At 38.4% G+C, this 20,462-nt stretch overlaps 1 protein-coding gene across 9 annotated transcripts in view; it reads left to right on the top strand.

Moving 5' to 3' along the window:
- Positions 1-20,462, top strand: part of TMEM63C (transmembrane protein 63C) — a 70,124-nt gene that overhangs the window by 36,125 nt on the left and 13,537 nt on the right. For all 9 annotated transcript variants that reach the window (XM_039351639.1, XM_039351638.1, XM_039351637.1 and 6 more), the window contains 11 exons: positions 1,525-1,612; positions 2,683-2,720; positions 5,029-5,171; positions 5,348-5,399; positions 6,581-6,689; positions 7,504-7,577; positions 10,888-10,968; positions 13,024-13,144; positions 14,643-14,776; positions 17,046-17,168; positions 17,855-18,008. In XM_039351639.1, coding sequence (XP_039207573.1) covers positions 1,525-1,612; positions 2,683-2,720; positions 5,029-5,171; positions 5,348-5,399; positions 6,581-6,689; positions 7,504-7,577; positions 10,888-10,968; positions 13,024-13,144; positions 14,643-14,776; positions 17,046-17,168; positions 17,855-18,008 — 1,117 coding nt within the window. The remainder of the gene's footprint in view (positions 1-1,524; positions 1,613-2,682; positions 2,721-5,028; positions 5,172-5,347; positions 5,400-6,580; positions 6,690-7,503; positions 7,578-10,887; positions 10,969-13,023; positions 13,145-14,642; positions 14,777-17,045; positions 17,169-17,854; positions 18,009-20,462) is intronic.

The following is a 20,462-nucleotide window of genomic DNA, read 5'->3' as shown; positions in this document are numbered from 1 at the left end:
ACCCTTGGTTTGTATAAATAGTGTGTTACTTTTCCACTGGTGATTTGATTTGGCTCTGGGTATTGTTCCTCCCCCATTTATGATACACCTTTTTCGGATATAATTTTTAAGTGAGTGCCAAAGATTGTAGATATTGAAATAGAATCCAGAATGAGGGTTTTAAATTCTGGTCTTAGCATAATTGTGAAATGCTACCTATGAGCAAAGAGATGCTTAGGTTATGAGTTCTTCCATAGGCAACTTGCATTACCTCAGTCATGCTGCTATGCAGGGAGTATCACTGCATAATAGCAATGCTGTAACAAGTTTGGTGCACTTATTTTTTTTTGCTAACTAATGGATCAAATGTCTAGTGCAACAGAGAGCAACAGCGGAGGAGAAAAAAAGTTCCTGTGATCTCCAGACTTGTCAAATCATGGTTTGCGTGCTGGGGTTTGTTATACTATACTTTGGTAAATATGAATATGGTCAACCCTAATTGGGGGGACTATTCACCTGCAGAAGTTCCTACATTTAATTCCCAGCAACTTCAATTTAAAAAAAGAAGCAGAAATTCATTATAGATGCTATTGTACTATATAAAAAAAATTCAAAGGATTATTGGGAATTACAATTCAGCAACATCATAGTTTCTCCATCCTGGCCATTATATACATAAAGATGCTAAAATAGTAGTATCTGCTTCTGCTTCCTAAGAGCAGAAAAATGAACAGATGGAGTGAGCGATAAAGAAACTGGAATTTAAGCCTTTCTAAGAAGTAAGAATTGTTGCTAGCACACCCAAGGCCAGATCATACCATCTGTTGGAGCTTTCAGAATAGTTGAACTATGGATAATTCCATTCTATACCATATATTTCGTTCTTCTTACTAGTTTTATTCCATTGATAAGAGCTGCATAAGCAACTCTGGAAAACAAATTTACCATTAATCTTGTATTTCATCTTAAATTATTAGTGCTTTTAATAAAATTGGGCAATATAATTATTGACACCATGATCTCAAATGGTGCGAAAAATATGAAGCAAACTGTCTCTTCTCATGCAAAATGAAATAATAAAGTTACAAAGCAATAAAGATAGAGAATCCAGAGCATAGTGATTCAGTCAAGAACAAGGATATATGTACAATCCCAAATTCTCAGTTCATTAAAACACTTTTGGCTGCATATGTTCTTCTGGCTTCTAATTCCATACTCTCTATAGTGGCACCTTCACACTTTTTCCAAGACCACCAAAGCTGTAACATTTATTGGGGAAGGGCAGACATACGTTTTCTTGAACTTTCCTGAGCATTATCTTCTTGGGATATTGTCACTCTTCTTCTTCTTTTAGGCTTGTTGGTGTACTGAGGTTGTGGAACTGTAGATATTTAAAAGTGGCCTGGTCAGAATAATATTCCTCTCTCCGTTCTTTTTCTTTTCTTCATCTATCTCCAATTTACACTTTCTTCCTCCTCTCTTTCTTTCTCTCCACATTCCCCCTTCTTTTCTTCTCCCTGCCATTTACTTCCTATATATGGGAAGCCTGACATCCCTCTTCTATGGAGAACAAAGTGAAAAAGAAAAGTCCCCTTCTGAGAGCAGCCCCTTGGATGCTGACAACAAAGATGTGGTAAGTTTGAGAGAGACTTTGAGGAGAAGGGGAGCTTATGAAAAAAATTGCATGACAAAGAGAATTCCTATCCCTATTGGTCATTTCCATCAACTAGTTATAGGAAAGCAAAAACAGGGTTGCTGATGCCTTGAGAGTGAATGATGTCTATCGGCTTTATGGACATGTGAATTTCCCAATAAAGCAAAAGTGATTGTCATTGCTGCTCTTATCAAGCTGCTATTTTCTGATAGTAATTTGATGATGATGTTAGATCAAGAGAATGGCCAAGTTCAATGAGGTGAATGGTCCATCTGTCTGAAACTCGCACTTTTGATCATTTGTACAAGATTTTCCCTCAAAAATGTCTGGAAAAGATAAAAGACATTTGGACAATCTGTCTTCCTAATGGCTTATTTTCAACACAGTAAATCAGTTTTAAAATTGTATATCCCTGTTAAGTTTGAATGCTAATCTCATGGCCAAGTCCCTTACTGTATCTTTCTGATTCCGAGCCAAGAGTTGAGAAATGCGTGTCCTTCCAGATGTTAAATTTAACTCCTACCATAATGGTGGTGAGGCAGCACTCGGAGCCCTCTCTGTGGGCACGCACACCCTCCCCCCAACCCCTCCTCCCCCTACAGTCCCCTCCTCACCAGCAGCCCCCCCAGAGAGTCATCCCCGGGCACGGCTCACACAGAGCAGCACAGCCAAGGACATGGAAGCAAGGACAAGACCCCGCCCTCGTGCCCCGTCATGCGCAGATGTTGCTACGGTGCGTGGGTGGCCCTGTGGGTGGGTGGGACGGGGTGTGGGGGCAGGTGGAGCAGGGGCAGGCGGGCAGGATGGTTTTGTGGCATTCAGTCTCTAAAAGTTTCGCCATCACTGTCCTACCATATGTCCCTATAGCCAATGTTACTTGGCATTAAAGGGACCCATAAATATTTTATCCTTGTTTAAGACAAGTTTAATAATATACTCAGTTACTTTACCCTTACACCATATTTTAGGGGACCAAGCAGTCATAAATAATTGTTTCTTCTATAATTGATTTTAGTCAGCTCATTGAAATTCTCCAATTTCCTTCCTAGGGATTCTGCTCCTGGCTTCTTTCAATTTACCAGATGAAGTGAGTACATGCCACTATGGTGATATTGATGAAAATTCATAACCTGCTCCATCTTTTATGTGATAGAGTGATTACAGTACTGTGACGATATCTTCAGCCATGGACTGTTTGTTCCCTTTGATACTTCTCTATGAAAACTGATTTTTTTTCTGCTCTTGCTGAGAATCAGCAACATTGAATTCATAGAAGCTTACTTTGAATAGATATGCACTGCATATAATTACAGGCCTCATTATGACGGGATCAACACGGCTTTGATGGGGCTGGACCTGTTGTTCAGCAAAGTGAGCTCTTCAGATGGCTGAGATTTACAAGTGTAGCAACAGCAGTTGTTGATAGATAATCTAACTTTAAGGCTTATATATACATTGCTCTGGTTTTAGTGGACAGAGCACCACTAAAGCATCACTGATTTGTTTTAACTGGAAATGAGTGGCTGATTAGCCTGAACTGTCTCCTCTCTTGAATGTTTTGAACTGAAACCAGCCCCAGAATTGCCATGTTTTAATCAAAGAATTAATAAAAAAACAACTAAGTCATCAATGGAATAAGAAATAAATGAATGAAATTATTATTACTTGGTTATCATTAGGTAGCAGAAAACCCTTTTGCATTTTGCACATGCAAAATTTAAGACACATGTGGGATTTTATGATGAAAAATTTATCCTCTACAACCTGAAGCCTAATTCTCCAGATAGCCAACTAAGCCACTATGAAAATTCTGTTTCCTTTCCAAAGAGAGAGAGAAAGAGATTGGAAATTCAATAAGGAATTAATTTCTCCTCCCACTCAGTTACCTCTTCAAGCAAAAGAAATCTTCCCACTCATTTAGCTATTGTTGTGTCATAAAGATATTATTTTCAAGGAAAAAGGAAGGGTTTGTTTATTACAAAAAGCTGCCTTTTACTGAGTATGTTTAGATGGTTTTTATGTTTTTAATTACACACTGCCAGAGTCGCTCTAAGAGTGAGATGGGTGATCTCTAAGAAAGGCTCTTGCTAAGATAGAATTTAAAATTAATAATAATAATAATAATAATAATAATAATAATAATAATAATAATAATAATTCGCCATTAGTCAATTGCAAAAGGCGGCCTTACTAGGAATTGCTTCCATCCTGTGACGATATCTGTAATAACATCAAACATCCACATCTGCCTATCCCAGGTCCTGGGTAAGGACTCGATAGGTAGACAAAATGCCAAATCCAGTCTGAACATCTGGCTGACTGTGCGACGATCAATAATAATAATAATAACAACAATAATAATGATAATAATAATAGTGTTGGGAAAATAATTTAATCCCTTTTCTTCCTAATCAATACCTCAGTGTTTAATATACAAATTGGAACATCATGATTGTTTGGATTTCTCATGGGACTGGATTTTATAACACAGGTCGTTTTAAAAAAAAAAAATCCAAAGGCATGTGAAGTTCATGTTCTAAAATGTATTTGGAAATGCCATATGTGAGGAAAACCAGTACACATTTCTTTAGAAGTATGTTCCTTATCTGTAGTGAGACAGACTTTAAAAAAAAAAAAAAGAATGCAGATGGATGCATAAATGGAACAGAATAATTTACGTACGAAAACCTGGAAAAGAAACCAGTGGGTGTGTGGGGAAGTAAACGGAATAAATTTTTGAAACCAAATTAATTAATGCTGTTTTCTTATCACTCTGACCCATCCTTCCCCAACCTTGTGCCCTCTAGATGTGTTGAACTGCAGGTTTCCTGCTGGCTGGAGATAAGGAGGGTTGCAATCCATCACATCTAGAGAGCACCCGGTTAGGTAAGGTGGTTCCGGTATTTGAGGTGTCATATATGATGGTTCAGAAAAGCAACTTTGCACTGAATTACAATTATATTTTGCTATTCCACTTTATTATTGTTTTGTTTAAGGGGAACTTCCTGTCAAGCTCTTTCCATCCTTTTATGCTAAAATGATTCCACTTGAAAAACTTGTTTTAAGGTTTTAGGCGGGGTATTTTGTTTGTTTTATTGCCTTCTTTGATTTGAGGATACTTAAGATAGTAAGGAATGGAATTCCCGTTTGGGTAGAGCCTTGCTAGTACTTTTTTGGGGTCACATAGACCTAATTTTATAAAACATAAAGCACAGAAATAAAATCCCTCTGTTCTATATTATATTATATCGTCTATTTTATACTGGCAGAAAAACTACATAGTCAATGCTGTTCTTTTTTTTTTTTCCATTTCTGGATGAAGGGAAAACTGTAGAAGGGGATCTCATTGGGTTGACATGTCTTTCTTTCTTTCTTTCTTTTTCTTTCTTTCTCAGAGATGAAGAAATTCAAAGCAAGTGTGGAGTTGATGCCACAACCTACCTCTCTTTCCAACGGCATCTGTTGGTGTTGCTCTTGATTGCCTGTGTGCTGTCTGTGGCTGTCATCCTTCCCGTCAACTTCTCTGGTGATCTCCTTGGTAGGTAGCCCTTTAAATTCACTGGACAATTAATTGTGGAGAGCACCAGTATCTCAAAAGCTTAAAAATATTGCTGTACAACTTTTGGAGGCATTGTGAGTAGAATACTATGCTAAGAAGAATAAAATGCCTTTTGTTAAAAATGTACTAACTTCTGTCTCCTTTCTCTCTTTCAGGAAAAAATCCAGCTAATTTTGGCCGAACCACAATTGCAAATGTTCCCAAAGAGTAAGTAATTCCATTTCTTCAGAGCTGAATTAGTCACTGTTTGTAATGATGGCATTGTGAGGCACTTTCTGCAAATACATAAACAAATAAATAAATGTTCAATAAATCCTTATTTAGTTTGTCTGACATTCTGAGCCCAGTATATATATATGTGTGTGTGTGTGTGTGTGTGTGAACAGGTGGCTTGCTTCAATATGAACAATGTTCAATTGTAAGCTACAAATAATAAATATAAATTTCTGTCCAACTAAGCTTCCCCTCAAAAAGAACTATTGTCTTTGACAAATTCTGCACCACTGATTTCTATAATTTAGCTGTCATTTTGAATTGATGCCAAATGAAAGTTCTGTTTTGGTGTTCTACCTTGCAAGCATTAAAATGATTTGTTTTCCTTTAAGACATTGCTTGACTAAGGCTTCTTTCATGCATTAATCATGATTCTATGACAACATGCAACGGTGAAGTCAACTTTCTATATTACAAATGGTTTGAATCAATGTCCCAAAGGTGCTTTTTCAGGAGGCAAGTGGACTTCCTTGTTTTACTTCAAAGACGTTTCACTTCTCATCCAAGAAGCTTCTTCAGCTCTGACCGGCTGGTGGGAAATGGAAGAATTTATATTCCTTGCAGACAGCTGGTCATTTGCATTCTTTTAGAGAGTCGTTGGGACCATTTGGAGGTTTTCTGTGTCCTCAGGGTTACCTGAGTAGTGCAAATGGGTTTGGCGCCTTCTGGCTGCAGGATGTTTTCTGCCCTGTTCCTGTAGTCTGCAATGTTTTCTGGAAATCCGTTCATACAACTGCACCAATCGAAGGGTGTTCATCCCAAAGTGCATAGTTAAATGTCTATGGAGATTCTCAGTCATCCAGGTCATGGTTGTCCCAAAGGTGCTTTTTCAGGAGGCAACTTTTTCAGGAGGCATCCAGTCAGAGCTGAAGAAGCTTCTTGGATGAGAACTGAAACGTCTTCAAAGAAAAACAAGGAAGGCCATTTGCCTCATGAAAAAGCACCTTTGGGATAACCACGGCCTGGATGACTGAGAATCTCCGTAGACTTTGAATCAATGGCTGAAAACAAGGAATGGCTGGCACCTTCCAGGAAATAGTAGTTATATTGCTTTCTGATAAAGATATCTATTTTTTCCCATCTGAAAATGTCTCTCATTTTTGCTCTTATTACAGTGACCGTCTCTTGTGGCTGCACAGTATCTTTGCTCTCCTCTATTTCATCATCACTGTTCTCTGCATGACTCATCATTCCATCCAATTAGAGTATAAGGAAAATGAAAAGGTAATAATTGCAGTGGTCTCATTGACACCTTCCTTTCTGCCCTTTCAGAGATGTACATCTAGGCTAGTGTTTCTCAACCTTGGCAAGTTTCAGATGTGTGGACTGCATACTGTCTGGGGAATTCTGGGAGTTGAAGTCCACATATCTTAAACTTGTCAAGACTTAAAAATAGTTATCTAGACCAGAAGTCCCCAGCCTTTTGGGCACCAGGGACTGGTTATGTGGAAAGAGGTTTTTCTGCAGACTGGAGGGGGCGTGGTTTTATGTTCTGCCTGCATCCCGCAGATGGGGCTTTGCTTGTTTGTGCAGCCTGGTTGCTGGCATGCTGCCACTCAGTGCCAGTCCACGTACTGGGAGTTGGGGACCCCTGGTCTAGACATTTATCATATGTTGTATCAGGCCAGGGAAGAAATTTGTCCAAATATTGATTTGAGATTGTTTAAATGCTGCAATTCAATGTGACAATACAAATCTTGTTCTGAAAAAAGCAAGCTTTCACCATATAAGCAAGTTGCCACTTCAGGGTCATAAAATAGGAGTAGATATGCCAAGCCCTGCTTCATGCAGGATGAGGGTGACACAGCAATATTTTAATTAGCCATTTCTATTATTAAACTTTTCTTACCACTAAATATTGCCTTGCAATGTTTAAGCAAACTGTATCCTCCTGTAATTTAAGTCTGTAGTCTTACACCAGTAGAAAATAACGAGTACAAATAATACTAGAATTTAAGTGGCAAAATACTGGAAACTGACAAATGTTACACCTATTAAAGTGTCTCCACTTCTGACCTCTTCCTTTCTTGTCTTTTAGCTGGCCCGGACATTGATGGTTACCAGGATTCCCAAAGAGATCACAGATACATCTCTTGTTGTCAAACACTTCCAGTAAGTAAAACTACATGCTCAGTATTATTCTTTTTTCATAAATGTGTTCTTCCTCTTTTAGCTAATGATAAGCATGGTGAGGAGTCACTAATAAATACATCGAACAGTACAGTCTTCAACGTAGTCTTCAACATACGACCACAATTGAGCCCCAAATTTCTGTTGTTAAGTGAGATATTTGTTAAGTGAGTTTTGCCCGATTTTACGACCTTTCTTGCCACAGTTGTTAAGTGAATCATGGCAGTTGATAAATTAGTAACCTGGTTGTTAAATAAACTGGCTTCCCCATTGACTTTGCTTGTCAGAAGGTCACAAAAGGTGATCGTATGACTTTGGGACACAGCAACCCAGTTGCCAAGCACCTGAATTTGGATTAGAACAGGAGTAGGCAACCTTGGCTCTTTTATGACTTGTGGACATCAACTCCCAGAATTCCTGATGCTGGCTCAGGAATTCTGGGAGTTGAAGTCCACGAGTCATAAAAGAGCCAAGGTTGCCTACCCCTGGATTAGAGGGATGTTGCAAAAGTCATAACTGTGAAAAACAGTCATAAGGCACTTTTTTTCAGTGCTGTTACAACTTTAAATGGTTACTAAATGAATTGTTGTAAGTCAAGAACTATCTGTACACAGCCTAGCACAGAGCCCTGAAGTATGCCACTTTACACTTTCTTTCAGCTTGACATGAAGCTATTGAGATACACTCTTAAGAAAGGATTATTAAGCTCATGTAGCATTCCTTCTTGCTCAGAACTTCTCATATCTTTTAAGCTCACCAGGTAGATGTTTGAACCACTTGTCAAACTGCAGGGTCATTTCTGTGCAACACAGTAGTAACCTATATGCTTTATCGTCATAGCTAGAATTGACTTGGACCATATAATTCTGAACACAGTATTAGAATTTCATTTCAAACCAGGACATCATCCTCTTTATTTTCTTTCCAAATCTCTTTAACCAATTGGAGAGAGACCTATATAGAACATTCACCTTAACTTGGATGAGACATCAGCCTTTCACAAAAAGCCCACTTCCATTATGTTTCATTTTGAACAGTGAGTCACTGCTTGTCATATGGATTGTGCCAGATATCATCGGAAGTCAGTTCACCTGAATTGTGTCAGGTCATCACGAACATCCAGTTGCTAGACCAGTGGTTCTCAACCTGTGGGTTGGGACCTCATTTGGGGTTGAACGACCATTTCACGGGGGTCGCCAAACAACGCAATCCGCCATTTTTTCCCCCTTTTCCTTAGCTGTGCTACTCCCTTTTATTCTATTAGCTTTTGAAAGCCAATAGAATAGACTCTCTTGAATAGAGTCTAATTCTATTGGCTTTCAAAAGCCAATAGGAATTGTCCAGGCTGTCTCTGCCCTGCTAAGCCCGCCAAACGTCCTATTCTGCAAAAGGTGCTGCACCAGTTGAGTAGTCCTCAACTTACGACCGGTTGAGTAGTCCTCGACTTACGACCAGTTGGGGGTTGCGGCATTAAAAAGGTTGAGAACCACTGTGCTAGACAGAGCAGGCATAACTATTAATGTCTTGTGAAGCATTACAGACTGAACATTTGACTTATAGGGATGCAGCTTTGGGGAGGGTGGCTTCCTTGTTTCTGACTACCAAAACCTGCCTGAAAATAATTTAGCTTGCCATCTACCCATATATGTGACTCATGGAAACCACAGTGAAAAATTGATAACTAATTCATAATTTGAGCTTTACTTATTTATTTATAAAATTTATTGGTTGCCCATCTGGGTGGCTTACAGTCATGAAAAACGAGTATAAATGTACTAAAAACATAAATAAATTAAAAACCAGTCAAACATTATGATTCCATTAAAGATGGGAATGGTGGAAGCAGGATGGGAGGGGAGGTGGGATTAATTAATTAATTATTAATCAATCAAATGAGCAACTGAGATTTTGTCACCCCTTCTACCTTTCTTTCCTAGGTGGAGTTCTATTTCTTAATTCTAAAAGTATGCCAACTCAAATAACATCAGTTACAATAATTAACTATTATTTTCCCTTTTCATGAAGCATTTCCTCTTGTGAGAGTTGATTTCTGAAAGCTGATTTGGACTCCAGATGGACATTGATTGATTAATTATGACCAATCAAGTTGGTGTTGCTTATTATCGATCATATAGATACATTTTCTCCATGATGATCTTTCCATAACCTGGTCTTTCAAGTCTTCCAACTGTGCACCCATCATTACTGTGATTGAGTCTATCCTTCTTGCTGCTAGTTGTCCTCTTCTTCACTTTCCTTCCTCCTCTTGCATCATTTAACCTTCTTTAAATAGCTAGATCTTTGCCTAATGTGTCCAAATTAGGATAATTCAAACCTAGACATTTGTGCCTTGAGTGAGAACTCTGAGTTGATTTCTTTGAAGGCCAATTTATTGTGCATAGTACAGCCAAGAATGGTATTCTCAGGAGTCTTCTCCAACATCAAATTCAAAAGTGTTGTGCTTTTGCTGTTCTGCTCCATCAAAGTTCAACTTTTCCAATGATATTTCACAGGGAATATCATGCTTCACACTATTCTGAGCTTTGTAGGTATAGGCACGTCATGGTATTTGAATGACTTTTCCAATGCCTTCATAGCTTCTCTGTCACATTTAGTCTACGGCATATTTCTTAACTGATTGTTACTTTGCTGTTGATTCTAAAAGGCAAAAGCTATGTACCATTTTGATTTCTTCATCATCAATTCGAAGACCAGACATTGTACCTGTTGTCATTAGTTTAGACTTCTTTGTATTTAATTTTTGTCTCATTTTTTTTCAATATGCTGCTTGACTTTTATTGCTAGTATTTGCAGATTCTTTTCATTTTCAGATTAGTGTCATCAGCATCTTCTTCCAATCTTAATATACTGTATACAGTGTTATACAATATATTCACTATATAGGTCAACGGTCCCGATCCTTTCCGGTTTGACAGACCGACAGCAGCGACTTGGCAGAGGAGAGGATGATTTTGCACACATGCCCGCCACTTGCACAAATGGAGCTTTGTGTATTCGCCCGCCACTTGCACGGCCTGGTTCCCAATGACCGGTCCCGGTCCACTGACGGGTTGGGGACCCCCGAGATAGGTTGAATAAATAAGTGGAGAATATAGTCTTGTCTCAATTTTCCTCCTGGAGCCAGTCTATTTCACCATATTCTGTGCATGCTGTGACTTCTTGACTTGTATATGGATTTTGTGTGAGAACTATGTTCTGGGATGCCCAAGCACATTCTACAAGGAATATCAGATCTTTGTTATTAAAAAAATTTGATTGTCTCTTCTGATAGTGAGGCTTATCCAAGCTGCACAGTGACCGGTGTCCAATTTTGCTCTGATGTTCGCAGATTGATGAAGCTGGATTCAGAGAGGTAAGCTTTCAAAAGTCTTGCTTAGATCTGAGTTATTCTGAGCCCCTTAGAATGTGTGGAGGAAAATGCCCTGGGATTTTTGTGCATCAGGATCATGCTAGAGGGAGTTTTGGTTTAAATAAAAAGCAAAAAACTAGATAATAATAATTAGCACCACTGTAAAAAATGTCATCACCCTTCTTCATCTGGTGAAGAAGCAAAAAAGAAAGTACTGTAAAAAAGAAAATCCTTTGTTTAAGAAGCAATTTTTTAACCTGGTATGCCTTATCCATTTATTTATTCCCTTATAGTACAAGTGCCATAATAGAACCCATTAATCCTTTTCCACTGCCTGTCATTTTTCAATTTTTTTACCCACTTCAGTTTCTATATTAATTTGCTATTTTAAAAAAACCTTATCCATATATATATTTAATATATTGATTCGTTGTATTTTATTTATTCTTTTAAAAGAACCCTGCATTTCAGGTTATATTTCACTAGATTGAATGCTTCATAGTTAAAGAAGACCATAAAAAGAGTCAGTTTGGTGTAGTGATTGAAAGCACCAAGCTAGAAACAGAAAGTGAGATGCTAGTCTTGCCTTAGGCACAAAACCAGCTTGGCTGACTTTGGGCAAGACATTTGCTCTCAGCCTGACAAACTAGGAACTAGAAAAATCTTGCCAAGGAAATTGCAAAGACTTAAAGGAATTTTAAAAAATGATAATATATCTGGAAATGCCATAAATCTTTTCTAATTTTCTGAAAACAGGGCTATAGAAGCAATCACAGGTACTGGTCTTGGTGAAAAGATGTGTCAAGCTCATTTTGGAAAATTAAAAGCTTTGGCATCAAACCTGAATTCCGGAACAGGGAGAGAATGTCATTATTTGAGACACTTGTTTCAAGAACACGTTGAAGCTCTTTTCCGTGCCCAGTCAGTCTTTTGTTCCGTGAATAAAGGCAGTTTCCAATTTTGAAGCTGCTGCCGTGAAAGGAAGGTTGCAGTACAAAACGCTAATCCTACTTTCCTATAGGCTTTTTAAGTTTTTTCAATGTTAATATCAGTTAGTAATAGAAAATGAGATGAATCCAAATTAAAATATAAACAACCACCTAAAACAAAACAGAAATGTACATTTCCCTTTATTTCTTGTATTAAGTAACAAAAATATGACACTTTCAAGAATATGTAATTAAATGCTATATTTTCAAATGTATTTATAACTATGTGTTTTGATGCTGTGAAAGGTTTTTCAATACTCAGGAGAAATATAAAATCCAGTGGATAATTAAGCAAGGTACTGTTTTCTTATAGGTTTGAAACTTTTTTCCCCTCAATTAATCTATCTGTCTTGCTTACATATACTTTAAGCACTAAGGGACTAGCTGAGGTCTTCTATGATTTTTGGAAATGAATGCAATTATGGCTCAAATATTCAATAGGCATATATTTACCTTGATGGCAAAAGAAGAAAAGAAGCAACATGTTTAATTTAAAAGCATAATAAACACAATGAATCATCAGATCAAAATTTGCTTTCCCCAGCATTTGGCCCTCACAGTGGCTAATTATATGCCTAACAAATGGCAGCCATCTAAACTGACTTCAAGAGTGTCTTCCAATAATACCATCAGAACCAACAACCAATGAGAAGGTCCATGAATTTATCTTACTTTCCTTTTAAAGTCAACCAAGTTGCAGGTCATCAGAGGGGTACTCTAATCATAGGGGCCCTTCCCGGCAGTTGGTATTATTCATCAGTTTTCATACCATCAAGAAACACACCATTTTCTGAATGACATTTCCAGACATTATTTTCAGGATAATTACATGTCAGCAACAGAGAGGACTCACCAGATCTACCCTAGGAATAATGGAAACCTCATTCAACTTGATTTGGTCCATTTGGTCTTCACCACTGTTCCTAGAAAATATTCTTAACAGTTTCATTCCAAGTCAAAAGTGCCAGAAGTTTTCATTTGTAAGAACATGAAATATGAGATTTAGAAAAGTGTCATAAAGAAATGGATAGCTGCATTAACATTTTTCCCCTAATTTTGTATCTGCCAGGCGCAAGGCAATGAAAGGGAGGCTTTACTTCACAACCAAGGCTCAAAAGGAGGGGAAAATTATGATCAAAATCCATCCTTGTTCTCGAATTTTCTGCTGCCGCATTTGTGGCTTTGAAGAGGTACAAAGAATATGAAGATATTAACTGACTGGGAGAAAAAACAGCACTGGGAACTTTAGGTCTTGTGTTCCCCTCATTGTTGTGTACATGCTACTAATCATTGACCTGGGCTAGAGATGGTTCCCTTCAATATCACATACTGACCATAAAATAAATAATAGCCCAGCTCAAGAAGGGACCTGAATGCCCAGTTCTGCCATCCTACTCACTTAGGCCATGGGTAGGCAACCTTGGCTCTTTTATGACTCATGGACTTCAACTCCCAGAATTCCTGATGCTGGCTCAGGAATTCTGGGAGTTGAAGTCCACGAATCATAAAAGAGCCAAGGTTGCCTACCCCTGGCCTAGGCTAAGCTCATGCCAAAGATAAGAGTTCAACTTTGGACTTCTAGATCATTCATTTTAATGGACAGAGCAATTAAGCTCTGAATGATTTTTGTTGTTTCAAAAAGGGAAAGGGAAAATGGTGGAGGGGCTTCAATTCTGGGAATTAAAGTCCACCCGTGTTCAAGTCGCCAAGCTTAAGAAACACTGACCTACATGCTCAGTGATTGTCTCCTCAGAACATTATCAAGGGACCATGCAAGTAAACACAGGTCACTTTTCACTCTGAAAAGAAACCATGATGGGTCAGGTTTTCTATTTGTGTGAATAGGGCCCAGCAACTGGAGATAGTTACAGAGAAGAGGATCTTCTCTGCTTTTATCCCCATAACAGTAAACTTGACCAAAGAGTTGGAAAGTTGGTCAAAAGGAATGACTGATGGCCAAGATGGGGACCTGAATGGCAGTACTATTCATCTGTTTAGCAAATATATAAAGGGAATTATTTGAATATCCTGACAGAAAAAAAAGCAAAAAGAGAAAAAGGTTTGATCAGTACTGGTACATATGGTACTTTAAAGTGACTATATGTTTCAGGCTTATGTTAAAGTCAGGAATAGATTATGGTTATTAAAATAACATTTTCCTCTCTGCCTTATTGTGGGGCAGATTCACAGCTCAGTGCAAGCTTTAAAGATGGTGGCACAGCTCTGTGTCTTTGCTGAAAGCTTACTCCCCTTAGCACCATTGGGAGGACATTATAATCTGGCATCTCTTTCTGTTACTGAGATGTCACTTACTTGATATGGTTGTTGCTGCTTTATTTCATGTGGTGTCTGTCAGAAAGGTTTGGAAAGATGCAGTTCCCTTGACTTGATACACCTTCCTGGAACAGCCAAGAGTTTTTTCTGGCTGTTAATATTGTTACGGGTCTGGTCATAGACTCTGTCATCAGAAGAAGCATAATTTCTTTATCCTCTTGATGGAAATGCTTGGATTAAGCCATCAAAAGTCTTTTCACATTCTTTCCCAATGTATTATTTGGAGAGACAACCAATGAAGGCTGCTTCTGGGAGAATATAGGAAGTCTGTTGACCCCATCCAGTATTTATTCTAACTGACATTTTAAAATCAATGACAAAAAAAAAGAAGTAAGCTTATTTCTTTTTGATTAGGTGGATGCTGAGCAGTACTATGGGGAGCTAGAGGAGAAACTGACAGATGAGTTTAATGCTGAACGCAGCCGGATTGCTCTCAAGCGTCTTGACATGGCCTTCGTCACATTCCAGGATGAAAGAATGACAGCCACGTGAGTCTTCCTAATACAAGGCCAACCCAAGCCTTTTTTATCTGAGGCTAAGAAGTTAATGGATGGGCAGTGGAATCTTTACAGTTTCTGCCACAGTTGAGACTAAAGGATAATTTAGAGAAGATTTTTTTTTTCAAACTTAACAACTTTAGGATGTGTGGACTTCAACTCCCAGAATTCCCTGCTGGCATCTTAAAATTGGCAGATTTGAAAAACACTGACTCAAAGGGTCAACTGCAAACTTTGTGGCATACACGATTCTCTCTTCAAGGGAAAAAGATAGCTGAGTTACTGAGAGGTAACTCAAATTATCGCTACTGTTCTGCAGCCTATTCTATCTAATCATTGCTTTGTTTTTTTCCAGTGGTAGGGCCAGACCTGATTACAAATCATTTCCAAAGGCAAAAGTAGATAATTCAATTGCTATGAAAGGCCTCATTCTCTCAGCAAAAATTTATTCAGGGCTTACAGGCCGCGTTATTGGTCCTCCTTTTTCCCCTCTCCTATTTCTCCTTCACTCAAAGGCTATCAGGAATGGTATCAAATCCATTTTGAATACTGGCTGCAGTGGGAAAGGGGTCTTGAAATTAGGTGACCATCGATGCTCTTAAGATATTTTGACAAGAGGGTGTTTTATATTTTTTTTTATTTTGCTGCTTCTTATTCTAATATACACCATCTGTTTCGTACCATCAATAATATTTGGAATCCCCACATAGCATTGGACAGTCTTCTATACAAGTTATAGTTCTTTGGAGTTTTTTCCTCCATACTCCAATTATTATACGCTCATGACAAAATGCCATCATTTTCTCTGGAATAGGTGTTCCCAGTCCTATCATATCTGTCAAAAGACAAAAGGTGAATAATTTAGTTTTTTCAAACCGAAGCATTATAGTTTGTCAAAAAGAATTAAATATGGCTTGTAATGCAGCCAATGTGGCATCTTCTATTGCCTTGTGTTGCCGTGCTGGCCCCACTCCACAGCAATTGAAAGCTAATGTTAGAACTGAGGCTTTCCTTCAGTGAAGATGGATTATTTAGCACTGAGGTTACTGAAGTTTGTGTAACATGCAGAGAGTTCTGTGGTCCCATCCATGTCTTGGCCAAAGGTCAGCATTTTTTTTGTTTAAAAAGTGGAAAAGATGTACTGTTTTTGACCAAGGCCACTCACCAGAACTTGAAACTGCTTGCATACTCAGTACCACAGAGCTATATAGCAGGTGCCAACCTCAAGGCTCTAAGCAATTATTTTGACCTTGATAGCGCCTTTATTAGCCCTTTGGGACCTGGATCATTTTCAATGTACATTGTTTTCTGTAATCTTTGGGCTCTTTTGATCAATCTTTAAAGTGATCATATTGGGTTCTAGGCTAACATCATATCAAATTGCTCTGCAAAGACACATAATCTCAGTGTGTTCATTCACAGACAGCCACTCAAAGAACTGCAGTTATAAATAAGTGGCCAGTTCTTCTTTATGTATCTCTTTGTACACTATATTTCCACTGACTTGGGGTAACTGAGAGAACATGTTTGAAAATTATGCATTCTAGATAAGTTCTTCTTCAACAAGACAATGTTATATCCAAGTTTATAACCTTGAATCCCCATAATTGCTATTAGTATTTCACTGACAAAAATCCTGGTATATGAAATTTCTCAATATTTTGAGTATATAGGAAAGCTGTTTTAGTTTAGAAAGGAGTCTTCATTAGTCACTGTGTTAGATTAATGCAAAATCTATAATTCATGTCATTTGTGCAGTGACATCGTGATTCATATAATGTCCCTTACCATCTATGCAGGCATCCATCCCTTTCATTAAGTCAACTATAATGCCTTGCCTTGTTACTGCTATTCCACCATGGTAGCATTAACAGATATCCCTCCATTTTTTTATTATTCTGGAACTATTTGATGGGTGCATACTCTATGTCTAACTTAAATCTCCCTTAATATTTAAGATCAGATGTCCATTTGGGGGAATTGCTGCTTCTTAAATCTTTTAGTTTCATGCATTAAGATGAGCATAGTTTATTTCATGCTATGCCTGAATCTAAGTATGCAAGTCTATTGAGATATTTGCAAAAGATAGAAAGGATATAAATGTGTTAAACAAAAAAAATAATAAATTGGTAGCTAACCATGTAGCTAAAAGCATTGGACTGGATAAGGCAATCAACATGATTTCTTAAAAAAATTCCAACACAAACAAGAGGAACCTAGCTAGTTAATTCTCCCTCTTAATTCTTTTTTGGTTTCCCAGTATTTTAAAGGATTACAGTCGCATCCTCTGCCGCAAGCATCCACAACAGTCATCTGTTACTACAGTGGTGAAATCCCATTGCTGGGGTGTCAGCTATGCCCCTGCGCCCAATGACATCATCTGGTAATTTCTCTTTTTTCTTCTCCCAGCATGTAAAAATCTGTAAAAAAAAACATTGAAATGTTAAGTTCTCCCATTATAAGTGTTATATGTTTCTTTATTAGCCATGGGGGGGGGGTGATGGTTATAAAATACAGTCTAGCATATTTCAGGAGAAATATATTGTTGAAAGCATGCCTAGGAGTGACACTAAGTACAAAAGAATTATTGAACAATTCTTCTGTACTGCTTGTAAATATTGGTGAATACAGTGTTTAGTCCAGCTGTTCGTTACACAGCAATTGCAATTTTATATTTTAGACAATATTGTGATGGTCATGATTTTTTTTATGTAGATGTTCATGTGGCTTTTATTATTATTTTCTTACATTGTTAACGTCTACAAATTGTCCCATTGGTGGGCAATGCACAGGAAAGGAATTATATAAACAAATTTTGGCCTCAGACTAGTTTAAAAAGAGAACCAATAAGTGTTTCGTTCAGCAGAAGTCATCTAGTCCTAATTTGTTGTGAAAGATTTCCTGTGCATAATTTGTAGTTTTTAAATGCATGTTGTGATCTATGGACAAGTCATAAAAGGACAAGGGGTGGAAGTTTTATCTTGAATCAAGCCCTAACATATTGGTATTGGACAGTGTTTCCTTGCCTTTGTTGCATACAGCCTCCAACCCCCGCTTTCTTTCTCACAGGGAGAATTTATCTGTTGGTGGTGCTTTGTGGTGGGTGAAATTTGTCCTGCTCAACATCTGCCTTTTCCTCCTCCTCTTCTTCCTCACTACTCCAGCCATCATTGTGAACACCATGGATATGTTCAACGTTACACGGCCTGTGGAGAGCCTCAAGGTGCATAGCATAGCTGTGATTCCTTACTTACCCTGAAGCGTTATTTCAGGCGGGATAACATCTCACTCCCAGACTTTTGGGTTTTCCATGCTTAGTCTCACTCCACACTCCAGATAATTGTACTTATCTACCTACTAGTTAGGCCGTGATAATTGCTCTAGCCCAGTGGTTCTCAATTATTTTCTGTCATGCCCCCCTAGGAAGAAGAAAACATTTCGCGCCCCCCCCCCGCGTGACTGTCTATCCAATCGGGTCCTTTGCGTGTGTCACGTGCGTCCAATATGACAGTATTTGCCGAGGTCAAACAAGCTCCCCTTTACGGAGCCTCGCGGGGCCCTGGGGGACCCGCCCCACTATTTGAGAACCACTGCTCTAGCCAGACGTCTTAATAATGAAATGCTGCCTGGGTGGACAACACTGTCCGAGAGATCCCCAGCAGCATACAGGACAAATAAGGTATCGCAGGAGGTTAAAAAATGTATAGAATTGAAAATAATCTAATTTACAAATGAGAACCAGGGAACCCTTAGGTACAAAACATGTAGTCTATAGAGTAGCTTCTCCCAGGATCAGCTGAAGATCCTAATCAGTTTGCAGGTGAGGAGCAAATTAGTGTTGCCACTAATCTGTGCTGTTTGTAGGGATAGAAAAATGGCAATTGACACTGAGTTCAGTGGAAGGAAGGAAAAAGCCCCATAACTTCCCTTTTCTTTCTAATTACTTTCTCAAGAACTAGAATTCTATCTCCCCCCCCCCCCAGCTTGGAGCAGAAAACTGGTGATCTACAAATGGGGTGGCTAGGATGAAGAAAGATCTCATGACTTGTCCCTCACTACAGCTCTGCTCAAGACTGTTAGAAAGGAGGAAAATTTGCTTTCTCTCCCCCCCCCAACCATGCCCTGCAAGGATATGTCTAGTGTAGTGCAAATTTGTATGTGTGTACACACATAGGCTCACCCTGTGTTTTCATCTGAGCAGCTGAGCGCCAATGAGCCAGAAGGATTATTCATCCCGATTTAGAAATTCCTTGCTTGATGCTGCCTCTTCAATGCAGGCTATATCTTTAGTTTGGAGTAGCAGAATGACTTAATATTGAAGGTACTGTTGGTATGCTATAAGTGATCTTCTCCTGGGTAGAAAGAAGGAGAAAGAGAACAACTCTAATTCTCATCCTTTCCCCCTGAATTTGCCTTTATTGTATCACAGTTATAGGTAGTCCTTGACTTATGATCATTTGTTCAAAGTTACGACAGTACTAAAAGCAGTGATGCATGACTGGTCCTCATACTTATGATCATCACAGCATTCTCCTCATGTGATTTAGTCACTTGACAACCTGCTTATATTTATGACGGTTGCAGTGTTTTGAAGTCATTTGATCATGACTTATGACCTTCCTTGCTGGCTTCTGACAAACAAAGTCAATTGGGGAAGCTGGATTTGCTTAATGCCTGTGGTAAAAATGGTCGTCAGATTGGGTCTGGTCATTTTTTAAAAAGAACAATGGAATTTTCCAGTGGTTAGCTTTTTTGGAAAGGAACCTCATTTTGAAAGTTCTTTAATAAGAAATGGATATCAATTGCAAATACAGTGATACTCTGTTATTCAGTTGCTTTGAAGCCCATCGAATTTGGTGTTCAATCCATTTTGACGCGAAATTTTTGTCCTGGTACTCATTGTTTGCGTGATACTCTGCACACAAGCTAGAACTTGTCAGTGTCAGCTGCCTTGTGGCTCACTACATTATTCCTAATGAGAAAAATTTGTTTGGTACTCATCCTTTCCCCCGAGGTGGCGCAGCAGTTAGAGTGCAGTACTGCAGGCCACTTTAACTGACTGTGTTCATCAGGTCAGCGGTTCAAATCTCACCGGCTCAAGGTTGACTCAGCCTTCCATCCTTCCGGGGTAGGTAAAATGAGGACCCAGATTGTTGGGGGCAATGTAAATATATATATATATATACATACATTGCTTACTGGTGTACACCGCTTAGAGAGTTCTTGCACTTAAAGCGGTATATAAGTCTCATAAATAAATAAATAAATTGCACCTCCCAGATCCAATTAACAATGAGTACCGAGGTACAACTTACTGTGTTAGTCAAGTTACATATTCAGAATATAATTATTTTTTTCATGTAACCCGTAGCAAATAACATCAAGACAGATGTTATGGATCAGAAATTTTTCCAGTGCAAACAAAAGATCATGGTGCAAGCTGACATTTTTCTCTAGGCACTTTAGGGTCTGTGACAAGTAGTCTAATTTCATCAGAACATTTTCCACTTCAAAATATTCCAGTAAATCAAACCTCACCAGTTACAATCCTCAACGCAGAAACAGAGGAAGAAAAGAAGCCCAGGTTGAGCTACCAAGCAAAAGAAAGAACATGCCTTAGAAATTTTTTGGAAATTGTATGGAGAAAAAGTTCCTGTTTTTGAAAAACACTTGATTA

Source organism: Crotalus tigris, unplaced genomic scaffold (genome assembly GCF_016545835.1).
Source record: "Crotalus tigris isolate CLP2741 ecotype Arizona unplaced genomic scaffold, ASM1654583v1 scf7180000018371.15429387391:27106975, whole genome shotgun sequence".
In the NCBI taxonomy this organism is placed as follows: domain Eukaryota; kingdom Metazoa; phylum Chordata; class Lepidosauria; order Squamata; family Viperidae; genus Crotalus; species Crotalus tigris.
This window is presented reverse-complemented; position numbering and strand designations above follow the sequence as displayed.